At 37.3% G+C, this 21,990-nt stretch overlaps 1 protein-coding gene across 2 annotated transcripts in view; it reads right to left on the bottom strand.

Annotated features, from left to right (window-relative positions):
- The window catches only part of lpp (LIM domain containing preferred translocation partner in lipoma), a 235,255-nt gene that overhangs the window by 108,468 nt on the left and 104,797 nt on the right, over positions 1 to 21,990 (bottom strand). For both annotated transcript variants that reach the window (XM_056246335.1, XM_056246334.1), the window contains one exon: positions 8,915 to 9,024. In XM_056246335.1, coding sequence (XP_056102310.1) covers positions 8,915 to 9,024 — 110 coding nt within the window. The remainder of the gene's footprint in view (positions 1 to 8,914; positions 9,025 to 21,990) is intronic.

Genomic DNA, 21,990 nt, shown 5'->3' with positions numbered 1-21,990 from the left:
TCTGTCACGGCAAATCAAAGAGCGCCAAAACGGCATTTATTGTTTGAATTTCGTGATCAAATAGACAGAATTTGAAAGATTACACCATGCTTATTATCGAAAGTAACAAAACACGGAGCTTGTTATTTGGTGTTAATGGTGGTTAGGCTACAAAACTGAATTCGTTGTGTACACATAGGACATGAGGTCCATAGCTTGTTTTCATATGACGTCACGCCACTGCGTTGCCATGGCGCGAAATGCAAATGGAGGGCAGGAAGTGATTTGCTGTATTTAGAAAGCACTATAACAAACTCAAAATGCCTATGTTTTGCGTCGTTTATGGTTACTTATATCGATCAAACCACGAGGAGTTTTTATCGTGTGCCAAAAGTTGTTGTTCATAAGGGGGGAAAATGCAAGAAATTGACCGAAAAACTCCGGGAAAACGGCTTGTAAACCTACGTCTGCGGTCGGGAGGAGCCGAATGGGAAAATGCCCGTGTGTGCCGTGATCACTTCATCAAAGGCGATACAACTTAAGGGGCTATGTTTGTGTAAAGTGTAACGTTTCCGAAATTTGTAAAGTCAAAGTATGTCTGTAAGACGAGGTAACGTTAGTTGCTGATATCTACCGCCTCGATGGCAGGAAAATCTTTCAATTCAGTTGAAAAATTGCTCCTGTTCATAACGCAAGGATCACGTTCAACATTGATTTTTTTGTTTACTTCTTTCTCTTGTAATAGCGTGTAAAGTAGTACAGTACTGACTTTCCTCCATCTCGTCCATTGCGCTCTTCACTCCCTGCCCTCCATCTGAATTTCGCGCGTCATCATAATCACGTGACTGAAACCCAGCTATTGAGCCGGGCTGGGCTGGGCCGGGCCGGGATTAGCAGGGGGCGGGGCGGGGCGGGGCGTGTTCGGTACGCAATGAGAGTATCGCGATTCGAATCGTGAGGTCTGTATCGCGGTTTTTCGGTTCGGTTCGAATAGAGGGAATGCATTAACGTCACTTCCCCGCCGGAACACGCCCCCCTCAGCGGGACTGAGTGGCAGAAGAGCTGCTGCGTGACTGGAGTTAATAGGGGAAACTGCGTTAACGCCAGTAAAACAAACTATTATCAGTTTAAACTAAAAGTTGGACTCGATATAGTGTTCCTTACAACTTATCAAAGATCCAGTGATCCATGGATATTGACATGCAGCCAGGAATCGTGTTTCCTGACGTTTATATGTGCCTGATTTCGACGCCGGGGAAATAAATGAAGAACATTTGCCTGTAAACGTTTTATATAAATACAATATAGATAGGTCTAAATCCGAGTGATCACTTACATTAATGTTATACTGTATATCATCATATCGTCCAGCCCTAAAACTTGTATAGTTTTTTGTCAGTGTTTATTTAAAAACATCCAATTATGCAGAATATAGTCTGTTCTGTAGCTTTTTGCAGTCTGTAAAAATATACAGTACCTCAGATTTCTGGTCAAATCTAGTTGTACAGTCAATCGCAAAGCTCTTTCCCGTTTTGGATGTGTTTTGTGTGATTTTCACGGCATTCACGCTGAAAACAAATGTTGCCGCTCAGTCTTTTTGCCACTTGTGGGCGTGACCGCATTCACTCCGGCCGACGGTGACGTCATGCGCATACCCTCTATATCGTTACACCCCTAATGAATTTGAGCAGAGACCCAGGCCTTCTCATCCAACATCAGTGCCTGACTTCACAAATGCGATTCTAGAAGAATGGTCAAAAATTACCATAAACATACTCCTAAACCTTGTGGAAAGCCTTCCCAGAAGAGTTGAAGCTGTTATAGCTGCAAAGGGTGGGCCAACTCCATATTCAACCCTATATATATTCTTTTTTGAAAGTAATAATTAAAATGGTTTGTGGGGGGTTTCTAAATGAAAATTGTATTGCTGGAATACTTAAGTTCACTAGATTATGCTTTGTTTAATTTATAATGCATTTAATAAGTGCACTATACTTGAGCAGTGTGACACAACTGTTTAGTAAATTGGCAAATTACTCTGGCTCTGGTTTCTAATACTATATAATATAAGGCAAACTAAGGTCTTCCCAACTGTTCTAAAGCAAAAGCTGTATAACAATTGACTCTAAAGTCGAAGTCTTGGATGAGCAATACATCTGAAATCACTGACTTCTGTCCTTTATGTCAGAGAGGGAGCAAAGAACAAAACTATCAAAGGCATTTGAGGAATGGCAGCCATGTGACAAAAAAAAAAAAGGTGTGAGGAGCAGACTTTGACAGCATTTTCACTCCTCATCAAAGGGGGCAAAACAACCTTCTCCCCTCGTGGCTGAAGGACACTGATATCTCTTCTTGTCCTCTGTGGCTTCTTCTTTCTTTTCCATCATCTTTACATGACACTAGATAAATAATGCCCTTTATCTGAACTGACATAGTTTTTGCGAGTAGTTTTGGCTCAACACTGCGGCCGTGATATAAATTGTAGTATTGAAATGGGGAACTTTAAAAAAAAAAAATAATAATTTGTTCATACAGAATGAAGGGGAGAGGAGAGGAGAGGAGAGGAGAGGAGAGGAGAGGAGAGGAGAGGAGAGGAGAGGAGAGGAGAGGAGAGGAGAGGAGAGGAGAGGAGAGGAGAGAAGAGGAGAGGAGAGGGTATTGCCCGAGGCACTGAGCTCATAGGCCAGGATCAGTGACTGACTCTTCCTCAAACTTATCTGTTTGGATTACCTGTCACAACCAATTACAACCCTAACAAGCCTCTACTTGGAGCTGAGCAGGACCTGAAAAGCTTTCCAAACAATCAGGGGAAAGGGCAAACAAAGATTTGCATCATCAATGCCAAGGTCCTGAACTAAGATGAACTTAAACTTGGACTAAACAGACCGGGAGGTGGGGGGTGCATTTCATTAAGAATGAAATGCACCTGCTGTTTGCGTTGTTTAGCACTAGATTCACTAAATAAATTATGCAAAGCAGGTAACGGCACAAACATGGATATAATGCTGAATGCTATTGGCTCAATTCCTGGTCTTATGGGTTCGTTCTGAATTCTAAGTAGCAATCGCACATATTTTACTTGGACTATACAAAACCTGAATTTGCTTATTAAAAGCATCTACCAAATGTAAATATGAGGAATAACTGCTGCCATAATCGATAGAAAATGTACACAAACATCTCCTAAATTAGTAAGTTAAGTTACAGTCATAGCATAAAAAAATATATGGCAGCAATTAAATGTAAGTATTATATGCTGTACGACTGTTTCAGCTCATGTTGCGTGAATATGTTGTGAATAAATTTAGAACTGTTTCAGAACAGTTTAGGTAAATAAGGGAGATAAATACACAGTGAGTTCCCTATGATTATGCGATCTAAAACAACTTCTGAGGCTATTTCCATAGTGCAATTCCCTGTATTGTTTCATTATTAATTACACTGCGTGCTGCAATTTATAAAAGGATCAAGACTTTTATTTATTTTAGGCATGTTCCTATAGCAACCAAGATTGAGTCATGGACACGCCACAAAAAGATTTGCAAAAAAAAAAAAGAAAAAAAAAATACTGTAATAGCACATATAGCCATTGGAAAATGCACACTTACACAAGTACGCAGCCCCTATTTTGAGAGATGTTTTAGGTGAATTATCTTAAATCGCATTAGGAGGACTGGACAGTCAATTCAATAGAAGGACATAGTGTTATGAAAGAAAAGGCATAGCGATCTAATGAAGCACTTCCATCGGTTATGTAAGCCATCCTTTTGCATTCTGGTAAGCACCGTTTGAAGAGAGGAAGCTGATTTAAGTGCTGAGTTTAATGAAAAACCACAGAGACAGATAAGTGAAGTTAAATAAAGACTGCATGTGTTGCTACGTGTTCTGTTGCGGGAAACAAAATAATTTAGGCCAAGTATCATTTGATTATTCATGTTCACCGCGGTACTCCGGCCTCTTCCTCTTGTTAGTTCTGCTTAGATGCAGAAATAATTCAACATCCCCTTTTTCATTCATGAAAGATGTAGAAAACTGGAATAAGGGAAAGCTGTGGGTCGAACGGATTGCCACTCGTTTTCGGTAAATACTCACACACACATGAACGCAGAAGTACTGTTATCAGAATCAAGGGCTAAAGGTCTTCAGGGGAACGGCGTGCTGAATACTACAAAATGTGCTTTGCTGTGGATTCCTTTCTATGTCACAAACCATCTGCTGCCACTGATCTCCTCTCATCTGAGATGTAAAGTCGGATAAACTGACTCCAGGATGCCATTCATTTCTACAGAGGAATCGAGATCCTCGCCTCTACAGTCTGATGTCTTTTCTGTACTAGGCTAATTATTCGCCAATAACACCGTCTGCCGTTCGCTGACTCCATAGAGCAAGATCAACAAACGCTCTGATTCCCTCTGGACAGGCTTCCTCCCTTGCAGAGCACCATTCGTGGGAAAGCGATCCAGTGGAGGGTTTTATTAGAGCAGAGAACATGCCTGTAGTCACATTTTGAGCAGCAGAAAAAAGTGGCCTTTTTAAAAAAAAAAAGAAAAAAAAAGAAAGAAGCTGATGAAGACTTTACAAGCGTCTCTCACACACACACAAAAACAGCTGCGTCTCGCGCGTTGCACATCAGTGACTGCAAACCTGGTCAAATTGCAACTACACGAACACATTATCAACAGGCCGGAGCGAAAACAATGACGGAAAAGTAAAAATGATCTCATTCTGCACTATTGTAGCAGTAGGCCATCAAACTAAATAATGTGAATAGTTTTTTGTACACATTTTTATCAGTCCATGGATTCCCTGGGAATCAAAAGGAATACAGGAATACAGAAAGTTTGTGTTAAATAACTAAAAATTCAATACGAGTAATTCCAATGAATATATTAGGCAGAAACAGTTTTGAGGCTGTAGTTTAATGGCTGGACAATGAGTGTTTGGTTCTAACGGGGGACTGACTCCCTGAAGGGGGAAAATGACTGAGGTGAACCAATAGGTGTCAGCCTTCTCTGTGCCCTCGCTCATTTCTAAACGGGTGCCAAATGAACTAAAGAGAAATATAAACAACTAGGGCACACGCCTGGTAAACAGCCACAAAAAGAGATGCAGACTTGGCTGGCCTTTTGTCTGTTTGTCGTTAACACGCATGAAAAGGGATCTGAAGTATTAAAGCAAGGTTCATGTACCTTCAGGTCATTTTATTTTCTACATTTAAGAAATGAATAACTAGAAATAAGCCAAAATTTTCTCTTAAAAAAAATTAATAGTTTACAACTTTAATATTTGATTTGCATGGAAAAATAAATGGACACAAAAGTTTTTTGTTGTTGTTGTTTTTAATGGATGTCAGTGGAGGAGAGGCTGTATTATGCTGAATAAACTGCTTTTGTGGGGAAAAAGTTTATAATTGAATGAATCGACAGCCTATTGGCCAATCTTCAACATTTTTTATTTTTTTTTATTTTGGATTGATCTACATAATTTACAGCTGTTTTTAACGTCCCTGGTCCCAATTCACACCTAAACACTATTCTATGCCATTTTGTAGTGATATAAAACATTACTTAAGTTTTCACTGTAAATAATTATGTCTATAAAGTGAGCAAGATCATATTTTTTTTAATATCTTTACTGTTCCAGAACATAAATCCTGCATCGATTCGGTCTTCCACCTATTCTTTATAGTGACAAGTTAATTTAAACTATACTTTTGGGTACATCAAGGTTAAACTGCACCTTATCTCTGCATTTGGAAGTGCATTTTATGATTAAGAAGTTGTTCTCTGTAGCCCTTTAGAGAAACACACCACACTGGCGGCACAGATTCTCTATTTTGGATTCAAAGCGGCGAAATTCACCAAAAGGCGACGGCTTTGGGGCATTAATTGTAAATACATTAATCATGGAAGTTAATTATCAAATGTAAGAAGTTATTTTTTGTATTGTGGAAGTTACATTCAAACTCTTTGTGCCTCAAAATTCTAAAAGGGCAAGTGCCTCCTCAGTTTGAATGGACATAATGCCTCATTAAGTATGAGGTATTAAGTAAGCAACTATTAATTTATAGTTTACAGTAATTCAGTCATATTACAGTTGCAGGCTGCACGAGACTGAATTGCTTATACACCAGTTACTTATTGATGATTTCCGTTTCACCTTAACATATTGTTAAAAAATGAATTTAAAGCATTGTTTCTCCGTCATTTACGTGGATGTGCTAAATATCACAGTGGGGAGTCTAAGCTGCTAATCCAAAGTTGAAATATTATTTACCAACTGTACCATTTGTTCATGTATGGACACATTTCATATGGCCAATTCGGACCGACTTTTCACTGCCAGAGTGTTTAAGATAAAAATGGGGGCTGATACACAGTGTTACTGTAAGGCTTACATGCAGTGTATTTGCTCTATAAGAGATGTAAATTTGCAAGAAATATATGCAACAGCCAAACATTTTAAAGAAATATCGAGACTAATTTGCATAGTGTTTGCATAGTGGTAGGCTACATTGACTTATTAAGGGGGATGGGAATAAGGCTATAGGGACACCTACATGACGTCACGCCATTTGGAGCAGCTGTCTTGACGGAATAGAAAATGCTAAACCGCAGGTGATAATATAGCTCATCACGAAATATTCCTATCATGCCCGAGCGATGCTGTGCATTTGGATGTGATCAGATACGTGATCATACAAAAGGAATATCTTTATAACGTATCCCAAAAGAAACAAAACGGAGAAAAGTGGTTGGCGGCAATAAACAGGCAAAACGCATACATGCATTCCTAGATCAGTTAATTTGTTAGGCGTAGTCTATTATCACATTACATTCTTTCGTTTTCAAATACCAAAAGCTGATCTTGTATTTTATTTGACACTTCTTATAAATCGTTAGAAACACAGGTTGAGACAACAGTCTCAATGACAGTTTATCATACTACAGTGACAGTCAGTGATAAGTATAAAAAAGTATATTTAAGCATAGGCTATTATTTCGTTTTTCTTGGATCAAACTAGATTAAAGAAATTAATTAAAGATACACTTAATTAGGGTTTCCCAGGACATGTCCTGTTTTCACGTCCTGTCCTGGCCGTCCTGGCTGTTTTTTATAAAGTGATGAAAATGTCCTGGTTTTCAAAACATTGCTTGGAAAGATCAGCTCTACAGCAAAATATAGATGGGCAAACAAGGATGAGGAAGAAAAACAGGATAAAGAGGAAGAAAACTAAAGATATAAATATATTTTGTTAGTTCGTTTTTGTAAGTTTGTGAGAGCTATTTTTGTTCAATTTGGAGGTATTTCTTTTAGTTATTTATCATTTATATATTTATTTTTCTAATACAGAAGAGACATTATTTCTATCAATATTTCATTGATTATTTTTGAAACCTGTCATAATAAAACATGTTGCGTAACCTCTGAGAAGCCTATCTGAATTTGTGTCTTGTAAAATAACAATTTTCTATCCATACAGAGGAGGCTACTTTAAATGTATTAATTAAAAAAGGCATCTTTGAGTAAATTTCGAGTATCATTTGAGTATCTGTTTGCCGGGCCGAGTGTTTTGGTAATCAAGATATGGTCACCCTACACTTAATCTTGTTGGTGATTTTGTTTTGTGTTTTTCCCTGTAAACTCAGTTTAAAAATTATTACAGGTACTATAATTTGGTGATAAAAATGCATTGACCAACCTTTGTGTGATGATTGCAAAATCATTTTCTTTTAATGAAGCTCCGGTGTAGCGTGATGGAAGTGAATAAGGTAACTTAGCTGTAATGCCACCGAACTCAATGTCAGGAAGTTTTTCTACACATTTAATGCCTGTAAAAAGAACTTGTGGTGCTTCATATGGATAAATGATTCCTAATTCCTTTATCTTCCTCTTGTATATTTATTTTTATGATGCTAATATTAAGTGCGATGACATGACGTGGTGGGGGAAAAAATCGATTCTGTTCAGTATCGAGATATTTTGCAACATGATTTTGTGCATGCAATTATATCAATACTGTAGTTTAGCGCAAAGTATTGCAATATTTAGGCTAATTATTCTAATAATTATAATATTAGTATAATAATATACTAATAATTATATTATTAGTATAATATACTAATAATATATATTACCCACGGCAATGGATCTACGAGTAGCCGACGGATGTATTCCGTCAAAATGGCTGACACGCGGCTAAGGGTCACGTGACTGGGAGAGTCCTATACAGAAGACAGAGTGAGTTGAAAAATGCCGTTTAGGGCCCTCACAATCTCGAATCAAATATTAGCAAAACCACAAACAGTTTGTCCTTTCTAATTTTAAGTAGAAAATAAAATGACCACAAGGGACACAGACCAAGCAAGTGTCCTGAATTTATATTAGGGTTCAGAAATCGAAGATCACTTTGAAAATCAGGGATTCGAAATCTGATTTAAAACTGGAAAGTGCTTAGATTCTGACAACAGCAAACAAACAAACAAATAAAATAATAATAAAAACACAAAACAAATGTCAGGTCAACCAATTAATGTTAGTGATCAGGTCACTAATTAAAAAAGCAAATGTGTGAACTTTGAACAAAAGGTCAGATTTCTTTGCTTCCACTGAAGCACATGATTTGGAACACTCACAAATCATGTTTGTTTTGAAAAGCCTGTGCAGTTCATGCCAGCTTGGGTGCATGATATAATTAAATAAAAAGGGGGACATTCCAAATACTGAATATTCAAAATACTGAATATTCACTGAATATACAAGTACATTATCAAATAATAAATCCTGTTCATAAGAAATTCAAATTTTCATTCATGCTGTTAATATCATTTTTTAAATAAAAAGAGTTTTACACAGTGGACTTTGAACTCTACTGGAGGTCATTTGCCATTTTGGGTGTACTGTATATTGTGATGACCGGATTAACAAATCTCACCTGAAAGCCGAAGGAGGTCTCATCCATGGCCGGAGGAGGTGGGAAGCTGGAAGGGGACGGGAGCCCACTGATGTCAATGGCAGATAGAGGAGGAGGAGGAGGATAGTCCCCTGTTAAATAAAATATATAAAAAATGAGAGACAGCAAGAAAACATACAATCAATCAAACATGTTTAAAGGCAAGACACCATAAGTACTATGATAAACTCTCTGCCTCAGGGATGAATCAATCCACAAAAGGTCGGAGTGGGTGGAAAACTTTTGTAAAATCTGATAGATCAAGCTGACATAAATCCGACACACCTAAATGTCACAAGGCGCCAGATGAAAGCTTTAAGGAATATAATACTTTCACATAACATGATGATTAACTACATTTTGTTTATATATACAGCCTTCTTACAAAATGCCGACCAGTGTAAGTACTTAAAAGTGTTAGAGTGTGTAGAAATTGAAAGGAAGGGAGGCTTACACACACTTACCATATTGTCACTGATAGATTAATACATTTAACAGCAACTATTTGGTTAACTAAGATGGTCTAAGCCGTAAGTAGGTGTTTGTACAGATTGAAAATGTAAGTACTGTGCTCAAAACAAGTTAGATGGGACATTTGTTCAGCCAAGTGTGTGGCAATAAGCCAATCGCAGAGTTGTAAAGTCCACAGCTAATCCAGGGATTGGGTTCCAATGCATGTTTCAGGCAGGATCAAAATCTGCTTGCCAAATTATATTCTGATTTGGCTGCGCTCGCCGTCCAATTTAGGACTGAATCATTTGACCGTCTAAGTACCAATCCACAAGTGAGCTTTCCAAATTACAGCATTTTAGAGGCATTAGGAATACACTGCTTTATCATGAGTCTTTGGATGTATTTTTATTCTAGTTTATTTTTACATTATTGTTGTCATTTGGATCTGTCGTTTGGATCTAATTGATGTCAGAAATTGTGTTTATCCAAGTCTACTTGCCGAATGAATTAACTATGGTCTTGAAAAGACTAAAATCCTCAAATGTGAATGCAGACAGAATATGTCACATGCCTAATTCTCGTACAACATAAAATCGCTGTGAACATGGCATCAAACATTCCCCAAAGGCACAAGAGGACTTTACGTGAACTGTAATAACCTTGTGACCTCTGTGGAAACTCGAGCGTCCTACTTCCCCCTTTCTCCTCCTCCGGTGATCTCTATTTGTACTTTTCTCTGCCTTAGCTTACATCCTAAAGTCACTTGTAAGTTGCAAGTTGACATGAAATTATTATCTCAAGTTCCTTAATACCTTATGTCTCTCTGACATCCAATGATTTTTGGATTTCTCAATTCAGGGCAACACGAGAGATGTAAATGTTTCAAAGATGGCATGATTTATTGAGGAGGTCTGGAAGAACTGGGCAAAGAGAGACCAAGAGAGGGAGGTATGGGACAGTACCTTGAACTACAGAGCAAACTGAAAGAGGAAGTTAGGAAGTTAACAAAACGTGGCTAAGAACAGACATAAAGACCATATTACCAGCCCGATCTTATGAGAAAATGTAACTATTTTACATTTTGGTAAAAAAAGAGACAAATCTGTATGAATTTGTACAACTTCAGTCATGCGAAAACAAGACTTTTAGAAAAAGTGTGAAGGTCCAAAAAATGTACAGTAAATTACTAAGTAAATAATGACCAGTTAGACTAACCCTTTTTTAATGCCAACAGTCTATAACCTCTCAACGACAGTCATTTTAACTCAAAATAAACATGATGGAGATGACCTAATAATATTAATAACAGCTTTGTTTTTTCCAATATCAAGTGAGCTGCCTTCATAGGAGATGCAGCCTTCCAAATGTGAAGGTTGATATAAAAGCTAAATTAATTATTTGTTTTGGCCACATTATAAGGCAAAATTACATATATCTTTCACAGAGAAACGACATGCTTGGTGAAAAGAAAAATGGTGGATAAGAGAAATGCATACTATACTACTGTTCGAAATTTTTAGTAAGGTTATAGTAATAGTCAGTAAGGTTTTTTATAGTAATTCATATTTTTTAGTAATTTACTATCAAAAGTCAAGAGTAAAGCTTTAACAGTTCTATTTCAAATAAATGATGTTCTTTTAAGTCCAAATATTTCTGGGGAAAAATTATTAATGTTTTTCCAAAAAAATATTAAACTGTTTTCATCATTGATAATAATAAGAAACGTTACTTGAGCACCAAATGTTACTTTACCATTTTAGAATGATTTCTGAAGGATCATGTGACACTGAAGACTGGAGTAATGCCTGCTGAAAATGTGACTTTGCCATCCCATTTTTAATATAGATTTTTTTTTTTTATATATATATATGTAATAATTAAATTGTAATTATAAAAATAATTGTAAAAACAATATTAATGTTTTATATTTGATCAAATAAGCATACAATTTTACCTGTGGTATTAATTAAATAAATAAAAAACTTATTTCATCCATTTGTTTGCTCTCATTAGAGTGCGTTATTCGTTCGTAGCACAGAGTTGATGCCTAAGTAGGGTTCTTACTAAGTAGTCACTTATGAGGTTCCATTCAGGTTAGTAAGGCAATTGTCTATTTTGGCAGATACGGCAAGGCACCTCAAGTGTTGGAACAGAGTTAACACTTAGTCGTTTTCCTCTCACAAATGAGAACAAACAGTAACACTTGCAGTGCCTACCATGAATCATCAGGTCAACTTCATGAGCAAAACACGTAACATCATATAATGGGAAAAATTAGCCTGACAACTGAGGTTTAAGTCGCTCACAGCTAATGCTAAATAGGTCTCTGCCTTGTGACACAGTGTTACGAAAAACAAATACGGACATTGTATATGTGTGTTCAGTGAGGTGTCTGTGGTGTGAGGTCAGCGAGTTTGGGGACATGTTATCCGGTTGCTGGTTCAGCTATGGAGAAACCAGGGGGCCCCTGTGCCATGAATGAGAGAGGCTCCATTTATGCCGCCCGGGAAGCGAAGGCAGTGCTTACTCGCTAATGAGACAAGCAGCAGGAACACCTACTTATTACCACACATTTCCACTCAACTCTTTATTGAGCAATTACACTCAAGTAGCGGCTTTGTGAGAGCCGAATTCTAATCAGTAATTAAAGTTATTTGAAGGGACCATGAGAGGTATAATTGGTAATCAGGAACATGAATGTTGTTAAGGGTTGAGTTTTAAAAAAAGGAAAAAAGAAAAACAGGCTTTAGATGAAGCCAGTGAAGCATAAGAGCGGAGATGAAATACACTTGCAGTAACGGGACGATTATGTGTGCATTTTTGAGATGTGACCCGTAAAAAAAGGGTTTTATTCCAATCCAATCATGTGCTTATGCAGCTGTATTATGTGTTTGTGTACACAGTATGCTCACTTTATAACACAGCCTGCAACATAATTGTATTCTCTGCGCTAAAAAGAGTGGCGATTAACAAAGAAGTCAAGATATTATTCAGTCCGACCTTAAATTACGCATATAGATGCTACATTTCATGAATGCTAACTTTAAGAGTCCCCCCGCTCTTTTATAATGTAATCAGACTGGCAAAGCAGTTCTAATTACTTCTAGACAGATGAGACAAGTCCTAAATCTATGTAGTATTAATGTGTATGAACTGGACTGCAAAAGATACTTTCTACATTGTAAATCACTCACATGTGTGACCAAATTTCATGCTAGACGACTAAATAATTGCTTACCGTAATTATTGTACCAAGAATTACTGTATTAAATTACCTATAATTATCTATAATTATATATATATATATATATATATATATATATATAATTTAACGGTGTTACTAATTATATACATTAATTATAATTAATTACCGTAATTATTGACACTCCGTTAAATTATATATATATATATATGTATATATATACATACCGGTATATATATAAAACGGTGTGTCAATAATTATGTAATTAATACAGTAATTTTCGGTACAATAATCACAATAATTAAATAATTACGGTCTAGCATGAAATTTGGTCACATATGTGAGTAATTATATATATAAAAATAAAAATAAAAATATATAATATATACAATTATACAAATATAATATTTTTAAATGTATTTATTTAAACATATTATATTAATATAGAAAATATTAATATTAATATTATGAAGACAACATGTTGTTTACAAATGGCGCAGTACTGTCTTTTGTACTGTACTGCCAATGAGCAAGATAAAAAGTGACAGCGGTAAGGAAAAACTTTATAGAAAGAGAAATTTGACAGCCTTAAATTTTAGAATATTGAAGAAAAGAAAAAAACTTACTAAACTTTCTAAAACTTTTACTAAACTTACTACAGTATAAGCCCTTTTCAGTGCCTTCAGGGTCCCCAGACCCCAGTTTGAAAACCCTTCAAAAGGGAACATTGATACTTCTAGTTTTTTATTTGATCAAAGCAACTTGGCCTGAAAAGTTTGAGAGCTAGAACTAATGCTGTAATATAATAACTATAATCCATACAGTTCAATAATGACTATAATCTTGTCATTATGCAAATTCAACAGGTTTCTTTGTATTCCTTTAAATACACAGAAGTTATTTGAGGCTGAAAGTGGACAAGATTAATTTAATTTAGCAATATACATATCTCTGTTTGAACTCGGCCCAACCTCTGTCCATCTGGCACAGATACTGACACAGTAGCAACTGACAATGAAACGGTTTCAAATGAGCATCTATTCTCATAGACATAGTCATAAACCCGGAAGAGCTTTCCGTGGAATGTCACTTTTGTAATCCGTGCCTTTTTATAATGTACATATTTAGATTCATTGACATTTTTGTCTGCGCTGCAAATTCCCCAATGAATTTGAATTACAGCAGAAGTTTTAGCAGAAGCATCTTTGCACCGGCATTTAAACACACCGCAGTAAACAAAATGAATGGCTGGGTGCATTTGGCAGCGAGGATCTCCGGTTTAGTCGTATCACTGGCATGAAACTCATCTGGGAAGTGTCAAAAATCTTTGTCCTATCCCAAAATACATATAAAAATCAGACCACAAACAAAATAAACAAAAATGTGCTGGTTGATGACGCACAAAATTATAGTAGTATTTAAAAGAGACTAAAATTACTAAACTAAAAAAAAATAAATAATAATAATTAAATAAAAAAGACATAAATCTATAATCCTTCACATGGCCTAGAAGAATAAAATGGTATAATTACAAATGTGACATTTCAAATGGTTTATCTTTGTGGAGAAGCTCTCAAAATGTGCTACGGCAGAGAGACGTCCTAAATGCATTATTTTATCTGTAATTATCCGTCCGTATTCTCTCTAGCATCCGCAGCACTTATGAGGTTTAGTCCTGCTCTTAATTAGCTATAATATACAACCGCCTGATTTATGGCTTCGTTTGGCTGAAAACGCCACTCTGGCTTTGAGGTTTTTTGGAGATGTCCTTCTCGAAGCACAGAGGAGCAGACAATGCTGGTTTGTGGAGATCTGAGAGGAATTCAAGAGGGACAGAAAATAGAGTTTTAAAATTTAGAGACATAAAAGCGGGATTAAACTATGGTGCGGGAGCAAAATGGAACAAGTAAAATGGAGAGGTGATGCCCTCGAATCCACAATCCCAGCAGTGTGTTCTTCAATAAAAAGGATGAACAATTTCTGCACTTCTAGTGAAAAGTGAGAGCTCTGAAAAATTACATCTCAAATGAAAACTAGCAGGGATGTAAATGAGAATCATTTTGATTTAGAGAGGCAAATGGAAACTCATAGTGTAGGCATGTATATTTAATTCACATGCAGGGATGGATCTTGTAAATCTGCAGGTGGACATGTTTCAAAAAGATGTTCGAGTCCAGAACCATAGGGCTTCTGTACAAAGTGCAAAAGACAAAATGGAGGTTTCAGTGAAAGTATAGAGACTGAGATGAAACGTGAAACATCAGTCCGAAAATGATGACGGTTGAGGTCCATTGGTAGAAAATAAAAGAGGAATGTAAGCTGGATGAGAACGAGGGGTTTGTACTGTACCAAGTGGAGGAAATTTGCTACGTACTGTAAGTCAAGGCAAACAGGTCACATGGTAGTTAAAGAGGGGCTAAAGGATCATGTGAGGACAACACAAGGACACATAACCCAAATGGGTGCCAAAATATACTGGGTACATGGTCTCTGATTTGCTCAGAATTTGCATTGGGACTTGCGAAACAACACTGTTTATGGAGGGTGCATATGCTAGTGGTACTGTACTAATATGTTCTTAGTTTTCAGACTTTGGATGTTGATTTCAAAACCACTGGCATATATCTACATAGAAATATGCTGTGCAAAGGCAAAACAAAGCAATTTTGAGTTATCTTAGAGCACTAAAAAAATTCATTTTGTACAAAATATATTTGATTAAAAGAAATATGCATTTAGTTTAGGGATGTGCATCACACTTTAAAATTTAAGCCAAATTATTTTGGCTTTAGTACAATGACATAATTATGCTAACAGAATGTCATGATTAAAAATGTATATCACAATATACAGGCAAATAGGTGCAAATAGGTATATATATATATATATATACTGTATATATATATATATACTGTATATACACTCACCGGCCACTTTATTAGGTACCCCATGCTAGTAACGGGTTGGACCCCCTTTTGCCTTCAGAACTGCCTCAATTCTTCGTGGCATAGATTCAACAAGGTGCTGGAAGCATTCCTCAGGGACTTTGGTCCATATTGACATGATGGCATCACACAGTTGCCGCAGATTTGTCGGCTGCACATCCATGATGCGAATCTCCCGTTCCACCACATCCCAAAGATGCTCTATTGGGTTGAGATCTGGTGACTGTGGAGGCCATTTTAGTACAGTGAACTCATTGTCATGTTCAAGAAACCAATTTGAAATGATTAGAGCTTTGTGACATGGTGGAAGTAGCCATCAGAGGATGGGTACATGGTGGCCATAAAGGGATGGACATGGTCAGAAACAATGCTCAGGTAGGCCGTGGCATTTAAACGATGCCCAATTGGCACTAAGGGGCCTAAAGTGTGCCAGGAAAACATCCCCCACACCATTACACCACCACCACCAGCCTGCACAGTGGTAACAAGGCATGATGGTTCCATGTTCTCATTCTGTTTACGCCAAATTCTGACTCTAACATCTGAATGTCTCAACAGAAATCGAGACTCATCAGACCAGGCAACATTTTTCCAGTCTTCAACTGTTCAATTTTGGTGAGCTCTTGCAAATTGTAGCCTCTTTTTCCTATTTGTAGTGGAGATGAGTGGTACCCGGTGGAGTCTTCTGCTGTTGTAGCCCATCCGCCTCAAGGTTGTGCGTGTTGTGGCTTCACAAATGCTTTGCTGCATACCTCGGTTGTAACGAGTGGTTATTTCAGTCACTGTTGCCCTTCTATCAGCTCGAACCAGTCTGGCCATTCTCCTCTGACCTCTGGCATCAACAAGGCATTTCCGCCCACAGAACTGCCGCTCACTGGATGTTTTTTCTTTTTCGGACCATTCTCTGTAAACCCTAGAGATGGTTGTGCGTGAAAATCCCAGTAGATTAGCAGTTTCTGAAATACTCAGACCAGCCCTTCTGGCACCAACAATCATGCCACGTTCAAAGTCACTCAAATCAACTTTCTTCCCCATACTGATGCTCGGTTTGAACTGCAGGAGATTGTCTTGACCATGTCTACATGCCTAAATGCACTGAGTTGCCGCCATGTGATTGGCTGCTTAGAAATTAAGTGTTAACGAGCAGTTGGACAGGTGTACCTAATAAAGTGGCCGGTGAGTGTATATATATATATATATATATATATATATATGCTTTAATATTTAAGAATAGGAGGTCCCTCACATAAGGATCATCATATTTGGGATTTTTTGGCATTAACCCCTGTTATAGACTGTGATGTGTCTTTGACTGCATTAAGTTTACATTCAGAGAAATAAAATTAAACTGAAAATTGTTATCAGATTTAAAAAAATGCCAGTTAACTTTAAGGGACATACAGTATGTAAATATAAAACAGCCATTCGTAAGGAGGTCACATAGATTTTCTTAAAAGTACGAGCAAAGTTCTAAAAACATTCAGGGAAGAACAGAAGATATTTTATTCGAAAACTTTGCATGGGCGGAATGGACAGGACTAACAACAAAAGATTAAGTCTGTGAACTGCCTGCACAACCTTTTGTCAAAGTAAGCAGCATATGCCTGTGGTTTCCACGGGAACGTTAAGATTCTCATTTGTGGGTTTCCTGTCAGGTTTCCACAGAGAGACTTATGTAGGGAGTCTGACATAACAGCCGGTAGTCAGTTAGCTGATGACCAGCCAAATGTAGAGGGAGAGAGACAGAAATAATGTAAAACAAATAATAAAAAAGTAAGTAAGCAGGGAAAATATCTGATGGGGAAAAAGAAAACAGAACAAAAACATTAAGAGAAAATAAAATTCATCTGAAAGTTGTTTGTCAGCAGCTTCTCAAAGTCGCCCTCTGTTTCTGGAGGAAAGATCCTCAACCGCTACTCAACGTCCTCTCGTTTTGGAGGAAAGACATGCCAGTGTTTCCAACACTTTCAAGTGCTTCCATTCATTTCATCACCAACAGATAATCCTGCCTTATGATAATCGTTGGCTAGACAGCATAGTAGACAATGTAAAAACAGCACTTTAAGCCACTTACCACCTAGAAACTGTGTAAATGTCTCTAACTGAAACATAAGTTGCATTTTGTACAAGAATTAGATGCATATCCTCTTAGCTGTACTTAAGGGACATGTCACAAACTTTACAGATGCCTTAATACAGTAATCTCTGGGTCGCATGCCAATGGGAACTGAACTCAATAATATGACATATCATTTCCAGTGACAGGCTGACGATTGACCCTGTTTTAAAGATGGAAAATGAACATATGACATGCATCTTAAACACATGACAGCTTTTAGTCAGCTTAATTCCGACCACTGCTTGGAGTTTCGTGTCTCACTCAAGCCCAGCAAGAACATAAGGAGCCAAATGAGATTGTCACGAATTAAACTGAAGTTTGATTTGCCCTAATTTTTCCATAAACCTCCAACTTGCATGTATGGCAAATGCAAATAGGAAATTCAGCCATGTTTTATCTGAGGCTTATCGACATAACAGAAATCAATTCTGAAAAATGAAAGCACAGATTAGTCGAAGGAAATTAAAATGTAGGAATTTGAAAAATGTGTGTCGAGTTTGCATTAAACTGGAACACAAAAAGAGATGCGAGTTTTAGTTGGCACACACAAAAAAGCAAGAGGACAGTTAAGTAAAAAAATAAAAAAATGCCAAATAAAAAGTGACCAATATTAAATGACAAATAAATACACACATTACAAAAGTTTGGGATCAGTAAGGGGGCAATTTAAAGTAACATTTTAAATTGATCACAGCAAAAACACATTAAATTGATCAAGTGGGAAAGCAAAGACTGTATATATATATATATATATATATATATATATATATATTTCAAATAAATACTATAAAAACTAAAATAAAAACTTTCTATTCATCAAAGAATTCTGAAAAAAAAAAAACAGTTATTTTAAATTGTTTAAACTGTTAACCTGTTTTTACTGTATTTTTATCAAATAAATGCAACCATAATGAGCATAAGAAATCAAAGACTTACAGTGTGCAAACTTATGAACGGTAATGTAAATTATCCAAAGGAAATTAAGATATAAGGATTTCAAAAATGTGTCAGAAGATAAAAACTTTTTAAAAAAGCAACAAAAAAAACCCCCTAATAATTTGCCCACCCTTTTGGGAAATCATCATTATACAGATTTTTTTAATAAAACTTATTTTGCTTGACTGATGGGCAAAGAAAAACGAAATGTCAACTTTAACACCAATCATAAGTCTTTGCAAATTTTGGCAGTGGACTGCACGACAACCAAAGTGGTAAATAGTAATCTATGGCTAACCCCATGTTCCTGTCTTTAAGTAAATCAGACCGCTGGGCGAACGTTACGTCACCCAATTAATATTCATGAGCCAGGCTGATACAGTTTATAATGAGTCCTCCCCACTTTTAGTGGTATACGCTCCTGCCAAAGACCGTTCCTTCAACCTTCTAATTAACGAGGAGTTTGTCAGGACATAAACAGCTCCCCATCACATCCGCAGTGCCCCTTAGGTGAACTCCATTCCCACATTACCCCAATGGAAAAGTAATGGCCATTATAGCATGTTCTCTTCTAGAACAAAACTCTTTCTCAATAGTAATGCGAACAGAGAGGGCATCTGTCCCATACTTAGTTTAGTTTTAACATGACTATATGCAAGTACTGCAGTTCTTTCAGCAATCTATGTTGCTATTATTTCTAAGCATAAGCTATAGACATTATGTAGCCCCGCCCCTTTTCAGCACTGCACTCGTTGACTTCTGTGTTCTGGTTTGTATTTCCACAGCATGAAGGTATGGAATGAAGGAATGAATCACTTGCTTTAAAATCTTCACGGTCTACTGACATTTGTTATGACATCCGCGTTAAACATTACAATCCTAATGATATTTTTATTAACTCTACAATAAGTAAATCCACTTCGCCAGCTAATTACTCTTCGACAGCCATGCCATAGAAATATAGAGAGCTAACGCAAAAAACGGAAGTTCGAACACAACATTCTAAGGATGTCTGCTGCACTTGTTTCTCTGGAACATAAGGTCTATTAAACCATGACTGGATTACTGTGTGCAGCATATTTAAACTTACAATAGAGGATGCGAATCTGATCCACACAAGGTGACGGTCACTCCTGCATAACCACAAACCTCATTCTTTTTGAAATCTGAAAGAGTGCCAGTATAATCAGGACATGGTTCAGGCTGGGTGGACTACTGTATGATAAAGGAATCCGGCAGCATGTTACGCAAGATAAACAAGCCATTTTCACAGGTCCCAGACCTTAATAATGCTGTGGGGAAGGGTGCATCACATATTACTTTTATTTGATTCATTTAAAAGTTTACATGCTTTATATTTACAAACTCTCATGTCGTTCTGAACCTGTTTGACTTTCTGCCTCCTGTGCAGTACAAAAGATGATATTTAAAAGAATGTTTCAACTGTTTTCGTCAGTGGAATGCCAAAGACACTGGACTTTCATTGTATTGACTGAAAAAAGAGAGAGAGAAAAAAGAAGATTTTCGCGGAAGAAAGAAAAACTAACCAAGAACCCTTCAAACTGAATTCTTAATTATTTTAGTCGATTACCTGTTTGAACTGGACTTTAGATGTGTGTTTTTTTGGCACCAGATATAAACGGGGTCTTTTGGTTGAGTCAAGAGATCATACTGTCCTATATCGTATTAAACAAAATCCTGCGATCCTAAATCGTTCAGAATTAACTGCCCTAATCACATGTGGCACAATAAAAGACAATGTGTACAGCTGTCACTTTCCTCCGTCAGCCAGACATAATAGCTTATTTGGTCTCCGCTGTATGCAAGCCATGGTTGTTGGCCATGTGATGACAGAATTCACAGCATTGTTTGAGCTATAATAAGTCCAACCACAAATCTTTCCCCCAGCGGCCCGCATAAGGAGAATGACCTTTGACCAGTATGGTGTTCAGAATTCTCTGCACTCTATGGAAGGGCAAAAAAGGTGTAATGGGATATGAAGTGATTGATGAAGGCAGCTGCATGAAACAGCAGAGACGCAACACAGTCGCATTAAGATTCTTGGAAAACGCTCAAGTGTCACAGTTACAGCGAGGAGTGAGGCTTTCTGCTGCTTCTTCTGCCAGTATGTTACATTACATGACTTGCTGACTAATAAATAAAATTGATCCGATTATGTGTGCATTAATCATAATTAGGGCGGTCAAATGATTAATCACGATTAATCGCATCCAAAATAAAAGTTTGTGTTTACATAATATATGTGTGTGTACTGTGTATAATTATTTTGTATATAAATGCGCACATGTTTATATTTAAGAAAAGTATGTTATTTATATATAAAATGATTATATTTATATAAAATATACATTATATATAGGCTACATTCAGTCTATATAGAGTATATACACTCACCGGCCACTTTATTAGGTACCCCATGCTAGTAACGGGTTGGACCCCCTTTTGCCTTCAGAACTGCCTCAATTCTTCGTGGCATAGATTCAAAAAGGTGCTGGAAGCATTCCTCAGGGAGTTTGGTCCATATTGACATGATGGCATCACACAGTTGCCGCAGATTTGTCGGCTGCACATCCATGATGCGAATCTCCCGTTCCACCACATCCCAAAGATGCTCTATTGGGTTGAGATCTGGTGACTGTGGAGGCCATTTTAGTACAGTGAACTCATTGTCATGTTCAAGAAACCAATTTGAAATGATTAGAGCTTTGTGACATGGTGGAAGTAGCCATCAGAGGATGGGTACATGGTGGCCATAAAGGGATGGACATGGTCAGAAACAATGCTCAGGTAGGCCGTGGCATTTAAACGATGCCCAATTGGCACTAAGGGGCCTAAAGTGTGCCAGGAAAACATCCCCCACACCATTACACCACCACCACCAGCCTGCACAGTGGTAACAAGGCATGATGGTTCCATGTTCTCATTCTGTTTACGCCCAATTCTGACTCTAACATCTGAATGTCTCAACAGAAATCGAGACTCATCAGACCAGGCAACATTTTTCCAGTCTTCAACTGTTCAATTTTGGTGAGCTCTTGCAAATTGTAGCCTCTTTTTCCTATTTGTAGTGGAGATGAGTGGTACCCGGTGGAGTCTTCTGCTGTTGTAGCCCATCCGCCTCAAGGTTGTGCGTGTTGTGGCTTCACAAATGCTTTGCTGCATACCTCGGTTGTAACGAGTGGTTATTTCAGTCACTGTTGCCCTTCTATCAGCTCGAACCAGTCTGGCCATTCTCCTCTGACCTCTGGCATCAACAAGGCATTTCCGCCCACAGAACTGCCGCTCACTGGATGTTTTTTCTTTTTCGGACCATTCTCTGTAAACCCTAGAGATGGTTGTGCGTGAAAATCCCAGTAGATTAGCAGTTTCTGAAATACTCAGA

Source organism: Rhinichthys klamathensis, unplaced genomic scaffold, assembly GCF_029890125.1.
Source record: "Rhinichthys klamathensis goyatoka isolate OS25496 unplaced genomic scaffold, OSU_Roscu_1.1 h1tg000036l_1, whole genome shotgun sequence".
In the NCBI taxonomy this organism is placed as follows: Eukaryota; Metazoa; Chordata; class Actinopteri; order Cypriniformes; family Leuciscidae; genus Rhinichthys; species Rhinichthys klamathensis.
This window is presented reverse-complemented; position numbering and strand designations above follow the sequence as displayed.